Below are 13,080 nucleotides of genomic sequence, written 5' to 3'. Positions count from 1 at the left end.
GCCACCGTGCCCATCGGCAGCAGGCAGAGATGAGAAGGCTCTCAGGCAGCCATCAGCTGCTGTGCTGGAGCCGCTCTCTGAAGTCATCCTGAATTAAAAACTAATGATAGTTTCCTCTGATAGCTCATTTTTGATAGTGCAGCCGGAGAAAAACCAGCCACAAAGGGAATTCAATTTTTTAAAAATAATTAATTTGACTCTCTTTACTAGATGAGTTCTGGGTATTTTCAGTCATCCTTTTAATTTCTCTCTGTATAACATAAAGGAGGAAGTCTTTGGCAAATAAAATGATTTTCAAAGTCCTGGGCAAGGGAAGATGTGGGAATGAAAAATTTCCCAATGTGCTGATATTAGCTTATCAGCCAGCCCTGCTCTCCATGGACAAAGAGTGGAGCAAACGGGACTAGGCTCAGACAAAGTGCCTGGTTTAAAGACCAAGGCTGGCTTCATGAGGAGGAGGTTGGTTGGATGCTTGCGATGAAGGCAAAAGCAGGAAGCGCTAGTGTGCAGGGGACCAAATCTGGCACAGCACAGGTGGAGACACCTAACCAGCTGTCATAAAATGGTTACGTTTACCACTCACAGCATTTAGTGTGTATTCACCAGAAATGCGTCTGTCCAGGTGCTTTCCCTTTCCCACCTCGCCTTCTCCTCTCCTTAAGAAGTTGAAGCAGCCTGGGGCTGTGAGCAGCAAGCACAGCCTGTGGCCAGTTTCGGGGCTCTCACTGGCAAGAGGCAGGGCAGGGCACTGCAAACCTCTTACAGGTAGATGGAGAAGTTCGCTGACATGAAGGACAAGCAGAAGTGCCTTTGAAAAATCCTTCCCAGCAGCTGATCATTCGCTCATGATAATCAAATGAACAGTTAATTTGCGTTTGGCTATACTCATGTGCGCAAAGACAAAAGGAATGTGCCCAAGACAGAAGTGTTGGGTGTATAAAAGTGTATGGTACGTCTTCTGATACACATCGTTAGCTTAATGGTGTCTTTTCTTCTGCTGTTCAACTTTGGGACCCCCTAATGGAAAGACCAAAAGAGGCGTGATGCAAGATGTGCGTATGAAGAGCTTGACATACCACAGCTAACGTCAACCCACTAATACTTGACACACAGTCAGTTCTCAGATTTGGCAACAGTCAATTCTAGCAGAGCAGCTTTGGCTGTCTGCTGTGGCAGACGGCCACTTAGACCGATCCAGATACTCAGTCTAATAATCGTATTTAAACAGGTTAAGAATGATTTAATGTATTACTGTTGAAATGCTTTCTGTCCAGATCATGTTTAGTCTAAAACTTCCCCAACCCAAACCGCTGGGATCACAGAGCATAAGCAGTGTGTGACAGACATCACCTCCGTCTGATTTACCAGGCTAACCAGGAGCAGACACCCAGGCAACCCCACCAAAGCAATCCACTCCTGTGGTACCGCATTTCATCAGTGTCGATGCCTCATCCTCCATCTGATGACTGCTGTGATGACTTTTCAGGTGGCATTTCTCATATACAATTTTACTGCGTTTTGTTAAATTTAGTTGGACACACAAGGGCGTTCAAAACAATTCTTAGGCCAAAATGCATTTTTCCAGCAGTTGTGGTAAGGCTGAATTAAAGGGTCATTAAGAGACCGGTATCTGGCCTGCTGTAATCTGCCTTGGCCAGCATGTACTGCTTTATTTTGTTTTCACTGTACCTATCAACCAAAACATCGGTTGTTTAGAAGAACCAGAAAGGTGTCAGTGCCTGTGGTTAGCTGCACAGAGCAGTGAAGAGGTGCTGGGCTGAGTTTCAGGAGATTGAGGGGTTTGCCACTGGTTTTGTTTATCACCCCGGTTGTGATGTTAGCTGGGTAGCTTTGGTTTCCTTATCTCTCCCATCCTTTCCTGCTTTTCATTTCCATCACGACTCCTGTGAGGGGTAGGAACCACCTCTCCGTCTCTGCACTATCCATCATCTTCAGTGCCTCGGTGCAACGGGGTTTCCTATAGGGAAATTGCTTGATTTCTGGGGCAGCCTCAACCAACTCATCCTCCAAGATGGTGCTTCCACAGCCGGGTCCCCAGTGACGGCCGTGGACGCAGGACATGCGGCGACTGTAGAAAATACAGCTGTCACGCTGGGAGCAGAGACCATTAACTTTCAAGTGGTACTTACACAGAGAAGTTGTGATCCTGTGACATGCAGAGAATGGGGTGTTTATTGTCTTCCCGGCAGGAGCATGCCGGGTGTCAGGGCTTGTGAGCAAGCTCTACAAAGCCTCTCATTATTTTCATCGTCTCATTCGTATTATTTTGTAAAAGCTATTTTGGTGCAGAAGATAGTGATATTATCTTACTGAATTTTAATGTTATTTTGTAATGGAATGGATTTGTTTTGTCCTTGTGCCATGGCCACTTACCCATCAGGGCTGGCAGGGTCCAGCACTCTGGACCCTGGAAGGATTTTCGCCGCAGTATTGCTTGGGAGGTCAGCCACAAGCCAAAGATAAGAAAAAAAGAGATTTATTCAAGCTTCAGAATAGAATCTGGGGATGGGAATAGAATGTAGGTCTGCTAATCCTTCTGCAAAGGTGGAAGTGGTTTGTGATAGTTCGACATCTTGTTTGTGGTGTTGTTTCGCAGCAGCAGCAAGTACTCCATGCAGCTGGAGATGAAAGCATCTGGGGCCTAGTGGCTGCTGCTGTTTGGTAGCCCAGTGGGTGTGAGGGAGCTTCTGTACAAGAGGGAACAGGAGGAGGGAAGCAAGTCCTCTCTACGACCCCTAACATGGAACAAGGCAGACACTGACACCGGCCCGTGCCTTGCTCAGCTCTATGCACGTGTTCAGAGTGGAGAGCTACGCAGCCTGATGAGATGCTGTTTCTATTCTGGGCATGGTTATTAAATACAATATTAGCTTTACTGGACATCAGCTGTGGCTGCACTGCATGTATGCACCGGTTTTCTATTCTGGGCATGGTTATTAAATACAGTATTAGCTTTACTGGACATCAGCTGTGCACGTATGCACCAGAATAGTAAGTTTTTCAAAAGATAGAGGCTGATGAGGAAGGCTGGGAGTGGTGGGAAATACGGAAAGGAAAAGATCTTCCTAATTTCTTTTCCCCTTCATCACAAGTGTTGGGTTATTAGATATAAAAGCTCAATCTAGTTATCAAAAGCATAACCATCTTTCTGCTTCAGAGATGGGGGAAACATGATTTGGGCAATTTCACTCACTCAACATTGCAATCTGAAACTTCGCCGCAGAACCAAACCTCTTGTGGTTCCAGTTCACTTTATCCAGCTGCAGAACGGCCACGAGAGCCTCAGACCATTCCTATCCCCGCAAAAACGCGGTGGGGGGTGTGTGCGTGAGCGTGAACTCCATCCCCCAACTTATGCAGACTGCTGACAGACTGCAGATGAAGAGGGATGTAAATGGCAATAGGCAGAGGATGCAGCTTTGAAGGGGTGGCAAATACATAGGAAATAAAAAAGACAACGCTGGCAGGTGAAGCAGGGGGAGAACATGTTTCTTCGGAAGCTTTTGAAACAGAAAAACTAAGTTCCTTACCACAGCCCTTACTATTTTTAGAGCTTTGAGTCAAGAAATTCTTGGGTGAAGTGTCAAAAATCCACCCATCCGAAGACTCTTCCATGACTGCTGCAGAAATCCAGTTCAGACACTAAAGATGATGCAGTTTGGTGCGTTTTACAGTTGCTTTTTATTGTCCCATTAATTAAAGGGATAATTTTCATGGCAGAAGAGTAAGAGGCTGTAAACTGCTTTTGTAGGCAATTAGAGGTTGAAGTGCAGAAATAATTTGAGAGTACAATTCAGTATTGGGGAACACAATCCATGTAATAGAGGAAAAAAACAGAAAGATAGAAAACCTGATTTCACATTAGGCTTGAGGAGGTTGGCATTAGTGTCTGGGCTAGCAGTAGCTTAAATGAGTAAGATTCTGAGGATCGAAGCAAAAGAAAGTGAAGCAGGTAGTAGACCAGCCTGTGTTTCGGAGAAGCATGTTTCCACGTTGCAGTCTGCAGTTTTGCCCCCCAAGCATTTGGGTCAGGCATCAGATCCAGCCGCTCCCAACTAGAGGCGCAAGCCCTAATCCTGTGAGTGACAAGCTCGTGCTCTGGGGACTACAGACAGACCGCCAGTCAGGAAAGCCGTTTCTGCATGATGATTGCACCATGGAGAAATCAGGGCCGCAGAAAAAAAGCCAGCTTTAATGATCAGTCAGCTATGTGTGTCATCTCCCCTGGCTCCAGCAGAAATCCCTCCTTACCTCTGGCAATAACTGCAACACCGCGTGCGGAAAGGTGACGCCATCTCAAAAGACACCATGAATGGGAAGCAGCGATGCTCGTTTCCCCCGCTCTGGAGCACTGCAGTGGCTGGCAGAGCCGGAGTGGGGCCCAGGACAAGCCTGGGGGTCCATGGCTCAGAGGCACGCAGGCAGCTTTCTGGAAGAACGTAATGATTTCTGAAAGAACAGCACCAAAATCGAGCCTTTTAAGAAAATGCTTTTATTTTTTGTTCAGTTGACATGTTCCAGCAGAAATATTTTTCCAATCAGTTAATTATTTTTAAGGCTGAACTTCTGCCAGCTATTCTAGAGAGGAATAGCTAGGATAGTAGGGCTATGGTCCTTCTGCGTACAATTACCAGGGCTTTCCTAACACTACAGGCAACAGACCCCAGTTAGGAACAAACAGGAGAACTCGGGTACCATCATGCGTTTGTGTATCTCCAGCTCGGAGAGGCAAACCAAGATTCTTTTCCCTCAGAGTGACAGTTCTGGGTGACACTTTTTAGGTGCTGACAGGCCTGCTGTGGAAAAGGGCTTTTTTCCTGGTTGTATCTGAAAGTTTCCTTCTTAGTCTCCAGGCCAGTTCACTGTCCAAACCCCCAACCTAAGCCCAAAGAAATCTCATCGGTTAAGGCAGTCCTTTCTCAAGCTTTCCAGTTTGCAAGAAAGAAGACAGTATTTGTAGCACCCCACTACAATCCTCCACTGCTCTCAGATGATGCTGGAGGACACTGGAATCCTTTGCTACATTAGGTGCAATACACTGAAATGGCTTTCCAGGATGTGCACAGATAAAGACAAAAATAAAACTCGTCAGACGGCGAGAATGAGTATTACTCCACCGGGAAAGGCAGAACACCTTTCACACGCCAGCCACATGTATCACTTAACACACAATTTACATACTTCTTACAGTCATACCGTTGGCTTCAATGGAGGTGTGCCTACTTAAAGCAGGGTACGTTTGCTTCTGACTTCTCTTTGTAGGTAAAAACATGTTAGAAATGAATAGAGTATGGGCAGGAACGCTGCTGGCCAGTAGAGCTTCAACTGAACATGAGCTTCTCACTTCACAAATTACAGGTGCCGGCAGTAACTCTCTCTGACTTTCTCCCCCCACGCCCCAACACCCCCATGGCCACTTGAAAAGTGGGAGCGTTGGCGAACTGACATTTTCCAGGGTTGTGAAGACAAACTATTCAGGAAATGAAGCAGGGGGGTGACTGTACCATCAATCCCATTAAAAGTTCGACTTGCTACCTAAGTACACATTTAACGTGACTAAAATATCTGGGGCTTTTCTGTTATTAGTCTCCTCATGAGTAGACGAATATATTAAAGCTTATAAGGCTCTGAGAGATTCTGTGATGGATGCTGCTCGAGGAGAGCGGCGCACACAGACAGATCATCTGCACACATGTAAGCGATATTCATTTATGGAAGTTTTTTGTAAGAACTGTAAAGACCCCCCTCAGTTAATGACATTGTTCAATCTTCTTACATTTCTTCATAGATTCAGGGTAGAAAAGTATTCCCTTCCCCCTTCGGTGCCTGTTGCTAGAGGCATCCTGATAATCAGACTAATATAGGGACCAATTTTCAACTCCTAACAGCTCAGTAAACTAAAATGCTTAGGCAATTTATTCTCTGTATATTGTCAGCTAGGTAACACTTGATTTCTCATTCCATGACTGCATTTTATTGTTTTAAACTGAAATCCAGCATGTGTGTTTCCAACAGATTATCTCCATAATCACTTTCTTTTTGCTATGGAAATGATCTGAAAATTGTTCTTTGATACGAGAGAAGAGTTCACAGGGCCACACTGTACAAAAGCTCGAATCGTGCAATTATCATTTGTAAAGAGAAACTGTTATCAAAGTAACTGCAGGGGACACCTCCAGGACTCCTCTTAGAGTCAGGAAATTTGAAACATATATTTCTCTAACATGAATTTCACTCCAAACCCTTCTGAATAATTCATGAGAGCTGATTTAAAGTCATAGTTAAGTCTGGCACTCAGGACGGAGATCGGGGGCTTCTGCCGCAGATGGAGGATTTCGTCAGTTCCTTTGGGGTAGGGGGGACAGAGCTGGGGTCTCATCGCTAGGAGGGTTTTGCTACCCAGGTGCCTTTGATTTGTGAAAGTCCCTTCCCCGTGACAAGCAGGCTTGCAGGGAAAGGCTAGGGTGGAGGTGAGTACCTTCCTTACTTCTGTCTCAGGCTGCCTGCTGGGGGGGGGCAAGAAGGTAAAGGGGAGCGGGAGCCCCCCGTCCCCCTGCCTCTCTCTGCCCCCACCAGTGCTAATGGCAATCAGAACCAGAGCCTCTGCTTTTCTTAAGCAGCATCAAATTACCCCCACTGGTGGATAACAGATGTTATCTGTTCTTTAAAGGAAGAAGGCACCTTGAGATGGGAAAACGCCATTTTGTTCTTCATTCACTAAATGAGAGGAGCTATACATTGCTGGAAAATGGTAGTTTACAAAGCACTAAAAGGAAGACTTGCAGTTTGGCATGTGACCAATACCGAAAGAGTGAGTCTGGTTTTAACCATCATCTTGTGTGTCTACAGGCAGGCAAATTAGCTGAAGGGATGCTCGTTGCTTGTACTTTTTACTTGTAAAAGTAAAGGGGTCAGAGGCAGCTGTGCCCTGAGGGCTCGCTTCACCAGCACGACTGCTGCTGCCAAATTCCCGCTCTCTCCCAGCCTAGGATGAGTTGGAGAACTAAATCTATGAGGGAGCCCCCGTCCCCAGGCTCTGGGGACTTTTTGAGCAAAGCTGACTTCCGTGAACTCAGGATTTCACCCCCACAGGGCTCTGGTACGTTACTGTGCTAAAACTATTCAGGACTCGCATTCCCATTATGCAGTATAGCCTGAAGACTAAATGCCATTTGATGTTGTCGGATTTTTGGAATAGAACACGGGGAAATGGAAAACCACCATTTTATAGGACTTATCAGCATTTAATCCCAAAGCATTTTTCTAATGCCAGGTGCTCCCTCTTTTTACAGATACCAAAACTAAGGCATATATATTTTGACCAAGGTTAGAGAGTGGCAAAATACTCTGATTTTGTTAATTAATTTAAATTTTGTTAATTTAATTAAGAGGCCGAATTCCTCCCCTGTAAGAACAGGGTGCTGATGCACAGAACCATGCTGCCAAGTTGCTGAGCAGTGCTGAGTGTAATTCTGTTTGTTTTTCATAATACAACAGGCTATGACGCTGTCAGATGTAAAACTGTTGAGTGGCAATACAAAACTACGACAGTTTTATCCTTGGCAATCTCATTTTGCTGAAATGCAACAATCATGAATCTTGTTAATTATTCTTTTTGTATTATGCAAGATTTTATACTTAAATAGGAGTCATGTGTGGTTATTACTTACAGAAATTCAGAAGCCAAAAAGTTGTCTTTAAGACACCTGAGGAACTGGGGAAAACACACGACTGTGAAGTGAGAAGTTGGTCCTAACACATCTTGTTCTAAAGCCTCTGTATTTTTCAAATTTTAATCATTGTCTAATGCTATAGATGACACCTACTGGGCAAATGAAGGCCTGGCATATCCAGCATTTCTGAATACTTGGTTATTTCCCAAAATTGCTGACAAGAATGAATCCTCTTCACCCACTGCAGTAAGATTTTGTTGCACCCTTCACACAGGTAGGCAATTCGTAACTGCTAAGAGGAAGGCCAGAAGTACAAACCCTCAACCTGCTAGAACCTACAGGACAAAAAGTGGCTCTGTGTTTGCAGAGGAGGGGATGCCTAAAATTATACTCCTGAGACTATTCCTTTTATTGGAGTCTAAATAGTCCCTCTGTTTTGTAAGCTTTGTACAGAAGCAGGAAGACCAGAGCATTAGGGAAAATACTGCTTACCCTTTCTTTACCACTGGTTAATTTTCTTTTGCTTTGCAGGCAACTATAACGATAACTTTGTTACACCACCCCACTACCAATCAGTGTTAAAACAATGAAATAGCAGTGTGTTAGAGTTCATCAAATACAAGCGATATTAATGGCATAGTTAGAAAGAAAACACCGAAAACTCTCCCTTTATGTTGGCTAATTATTCACATTGGGACTAATAATAGACTTTCAACGAATAAAAATGATACTAGGTATATTATCCAAGTTGTTGCTCTTACTGCTTTCTAGAGAAACAGATTTGAAGAGCAAATTTCTATCAACTCAAACTGCAAAAGCATGCAACCCAAACATCAGGGGTACTCTTCTCAAAGTTAGTCTATATTCTGTATAATGCACTCACTGATATAACTCCACTGATGAAAATTCCAAGTATTAGAGAAAAAAAAGTAAGATTTTTGCTCCTCATTTGAACTTACAAAAAGAAAAAAAACTTGCACACACTTTGCATGTGCGGCTACAGTGATTAACTGCATATATTAGATATTTGCAAGCATAATTAGTTAGCTGTCTGCACAACTCAAATTACCCAGGAAACACTTTATTCTCCATGGTAATTGCAAACCTGATGTGCCACAACTGCCCGCACCTTTGTGTGTAAAACAAGACACCTAAATATATGGAAAAATAGTTTAGAAATTTTAGTATCTTAAAAATTGATTCCATCTTTTATTAACTTAATAGGAAAATTTCTAACAAACTTGTATTCAAATAAAAAAAATAAAAAAAGAAGAAACCTGTACATTCAGGAGTGGTCCAGAACTTAGCTCTGCATGGCCCCAGAAAATAATGCCACATAGTAAGGTCTCCATCCCCAAAGAAGTGACAGACTGGCACATAGTGTCATGATTTTTTTTAACGTATCAGGTTTTGTCAGCTACTCAAGTTTAATAAGGGGATTCACTTTGACCTATTGGTCTTTGAATGTTCACATACATATTCTCCCACACGTGATGAGAATATACGGAGCAGTGTGCTTCTCCCAACATCTTTGGTATTCGGAAAGCTATAGAAACTTTACTCTGTATTGAAAGTTTTCTTCGCAGGAGAGAGCCCTGAATATAAAGCTCCCACCAGTTGAGGCATGGAGACCTTTTCCTCAGGCAGCCATACTCCACTTTCCTTTCTGAGAGCATTAAGGTAAGATCTCACCAGGCACTGTTCGGGAGTTGAATATGTTCGTGTAGAAATCTATCAGTAGTTCAGTGAAGAGATTCAGAGGTACCAGAGCACTCAGGGACACTGTTCCTTTCGACGGCCAGATCAAATTCAAGCCAAAGACACAGGCCAGGCTGGATGCTGTCATTCTGTTACATATGCTCTCCTGTGAAACCTGGAAAAACATAAACATGAATAGGTGTATGCTGACACGTGCCCCAGAGAGCGAGAGACAAGGCACCATCCTGTATTGAGGATGAAGCAATGATGGGAGTAGACCCTGGCCACAGGTACATCAGTGGCTTCTTAACAGCCTCAGGGCTGATTGCAGCCTAGAGCTATGGGGCCACTGGAGTCTGTGTCCCTCAAGTACAAGATAAGATGTCAGTAAGTCAAGCAAAAAGGCTGAATTGTTTCCTTATGCTAGGAAAATTAATTGTTTTCAATCCTATATGGAACCTATTGTTATCTGTGCTGGGGGGCAAGGAAGGACAGCATAAACAAACAGCTATCCCATCTGCTTCGGTACTAAGTCCTCTATAGAATAAACCTCAAGGACTTCTCAAGTTGTTTGCAAGGGTTTAGAAGGACTTTTTTTTTCCTCCCACTGATGCGTGACTTCACTTCCAAGTACCTCCACATCCACCCAACTCCTCTGAAGCAATGGAGGTGAAAATGGCTGTAGGTAAAATACACAGCACTGAAATCTGTTCTGCACCTGGATGATGTGTCCTACTTCTATCTGTGAATGTGAGCCCAGAACTGGGTAGCAGGAGTATTTTTGTTCTCTGTGTGAGCTTGGCAGGGAATTGGTGTGTGTTTTGCTCTCCTGCATTGCATGGCTGGTATCTACAGCCCAATACGGTCTGGGTGCCCTATCTGACAAGTTCTGTTATTGTAAAGAGCCAGCAAGCTGAAGGTGCTCTTGATTCCTCCTGACCTAGACAATTCAGGCAGTTCTTCTCAGGCTGATGGTTGCAGTTGTTGCTCAGTAATCTGTCATCAGAAGACCATGCAGTCACAAACTGCGATGTACAGGTTACTCTGAAGCTGTCATCTCAGAGCAGAACAAGGAATTATTGGGCAAAATCTCCCATGTATTCTTCCTGCTACAATTTCAAGGGGATAGGAAAACAGTTCTATTATTGCTTCTACTTCTCAGTCTCTCTCCATTTCTGCCTTACCATAAAGCCTCATGAAAAGGCAGCTCTCTAGTACCATGCAAAGCCTGAGGGCACTAGAGGAAAATCTAAGAAACATTATGATCATGTGAACGCTTCTTAGCATATGCATAAACTCCAGTTGTCCTCTGCCCGGTAACACAGGTTTCATTCCCCTCTGTCTACTACAGCACAGTCCCACCGTCCTTGGTGTTCTACCTAGCAAGGAGCCTATTTGCCCAGCCATGAGGGGATATAACGCCCTTTAGACGCGTGTGCAGGACATATTCTTCCTGCTACAATTTCAAGGGGATAGGAAAACAGTTCTATTATTGCTTCTACTTCTCAGTCTCTCTCCATTTCTGCCTTACCATAAAGCCTCATGAAAAGGCAGCTCTCTAGTACCATGCAAAGCCTGAGGGCACTAGAGGAAAATCTAAGAAACATTATGATCATGTGAACGCTTCTTAGCATATGCATAAACTCCAGTTGTCCTCTGCCCGGTAACACAGGTTTCATTCCCCTCTGTCTACTACAGCACAGTCCCACCGTCCTTGGTGTTCTACCTAGCAAGGAGCCTATTTGCCCAGCCATGAGGGGATAGACCCTTTAGACGCGTGTGCAGGATGGAAGTCTTTTCCTTGGGGGACATGAAGAAGCACTTATGTGCCCAAAAGCGTAACATTTTCTTCCTAACCATATTAATTTTTCCAGTAATAGGTACTATTTTTCCCTCCAATCTTTGCCTCACCCTCCTGGGACATCAAAGCTACTGTGATGCTACTTCTGCTACAAATATTAAAGGCTTCAATTGTTTTTAAGGTCACGAAGCAGGGCTGGATAAAGGAAGGAGGTATTAATAAGGAGATACTGGTGCCATAACCACCTTTTCAAAGGATTGACTTCACAGCTTGAGAATAAAAAGTCATCAGATTAAACGGCAATGCCTGCTTCATGACCTTATGCAAAACCCACATCATTCTCTCTAGAGTGTGAACCACGTATAGCCTGCTGACCTTCACATACTGCTCTCAATGCACTATTTAACTCTACAGAAAAACCAACAAGCCCATCTTGTTCATTTAATCTGATTCAGATGAGATCAGCTCAAACAATAGTTCATTATAATACAGCAATGTAGCAAAAGCTAAACTACTACCAAAATAACTGGCAAAGGAAAACAATTAGGACAACGTTAACAGGAGTGCCCTGTTAACAAGGAGACACAGACCTAGGTATTACCCTGAAGGTAGCTGGACAATGAAGTTGGCATTTGGATACTGCTAAATATAACAAGGTTAGGGACTGCATTCTGGCTCTTGGGTCAAGTGGCTCATACTGGCTGCATCCACACTGTGTAATGTTGTCCTGTGAAACCCCTGTGGATGGAGGACAAATTATTTTTTGGTGTTTCTTTCAGTTGAAAGTCTCTAAAATAACATGAGAGCTACAGCCCATCACACTGTGTTTTCTATAGCACAAAACCGAAGATATGTACTGTATATCCTAAGGCAGGTACCTTAAGTGTATACAGGGCAGGTACCCTGTGCTGGCACAGAAGCATGCTTCATGTGGTATAGTACTGGAGGACAGTGGAGGGTGGAAGGAGTCAAACCTGTTGCAGCTGTCTTCCCCCGGTTTTTGGGAGTGCTCCCTGACACACTCCATCCCACAAGCTGTGTACAGGTGCTGTCTTCAAGCGCTAGTTGAAACACACCCAGCTTAACCTAGCCGCTGCCTTCGAAGGCCAATGTTTCAGCCCAAAGGAACACCCCTGCGACTTCCTGGTAAAGCTAGATCTATTTTTTCTCTTTAGGCCAACTATTTCAAAGAATGTTTCTAACTCCAAGATGAAACCATCTCTTCCCACCCGCCACCACTCTGAACATTTCAAGGAGACAGTCAATGTTGAAATGATCAACAAAAATACCCATGACACAGCCTCTCCCCTGAGAGAGAAAATCCTTAAGATAAAATGAACCAGTGATTATATCTGTGAGTCATCAATCAGGCTGACACTTAGGAATCCAAGGGAGACATGGCACATTGCTTCACTCCAAAACACACAGCAATCACCTCCTCAGCAGATCCAAGAAGTGTGCAACTGAATCCAACTCTCTCCACAAGAATCTTTGCCGGCTCATCAAGAGCTGCAAACAAGGAAGCCTTGTCACACCAGTGCTAATGGCTTTATCCCTCCCTGAGGGGATCAGGCTTCACACTATCCCAACCTCCTCACTACTCCAATGCCAGATTTCTTTCTTGAGCGACATGAACACACCCACTTCATCTACAACACTACCATGAGCAGCGGATGTTTTCTTCCAACACTAGACCATGTAAAGGCAGCATGCAGTCAGCCAACCTCTTGATGGGCTACCCCTCTAAATAACTGCACCCCAAAGCTACGTTCTATCTAAGAAATACAAATGACATCTTTAGCATTTGAACTAACCCCCCTGACTCCTTCTTTGATTCCCTCACAAAGTTAGTAACCGTCATCTCTGTTTCAAGTGAAAATACACTTG

General features: G+C 44.1%; 1 protein-coding gene across 1 annotated transcript in view; it reads right to left on the bottom strand.

Moving 5' to 3' along the window:
* Positions 1-9,369: 9,369 nt before the first annotated feature.
* Positions 9,370-13,080, bottom strand: part of ARHGAP8 (Rho GTPase activating protein 8) — a 59,155-nt gene continuing 55,444 nt past the window's right edge. Inside the window, exon 12 of the mRNA XM_009279058.1 lies at positions 9,370-9,567. Coding sequence (XP_009277333.1) covers positions 9,370-9,567 — 198 coding nt within the window. The remainder of the gene's footprint in view (positions 9,568-13,080) is intronic.

Source organism: Aptenodytes forsteri, unplaced genomic scaffold (assembly GCF_000699145.1).
Source record: "Aptenodytes forsteri isolate BGI_AS27 unplaced genomic scaffold, ASM69914v1 Scaffold241, whole genome shotgun sequence".
Taxonomy (NCBI): domain Eukaryota; kingdom Metazoa; phylum Chordata; class Aves; order Sphenisciformes; family Spheniscidae; genus Aptenodytes; species Aptenodytes forsteri.
This window is presented reverse-complemented; position numbering and strand designations above follow the sequence as displayed.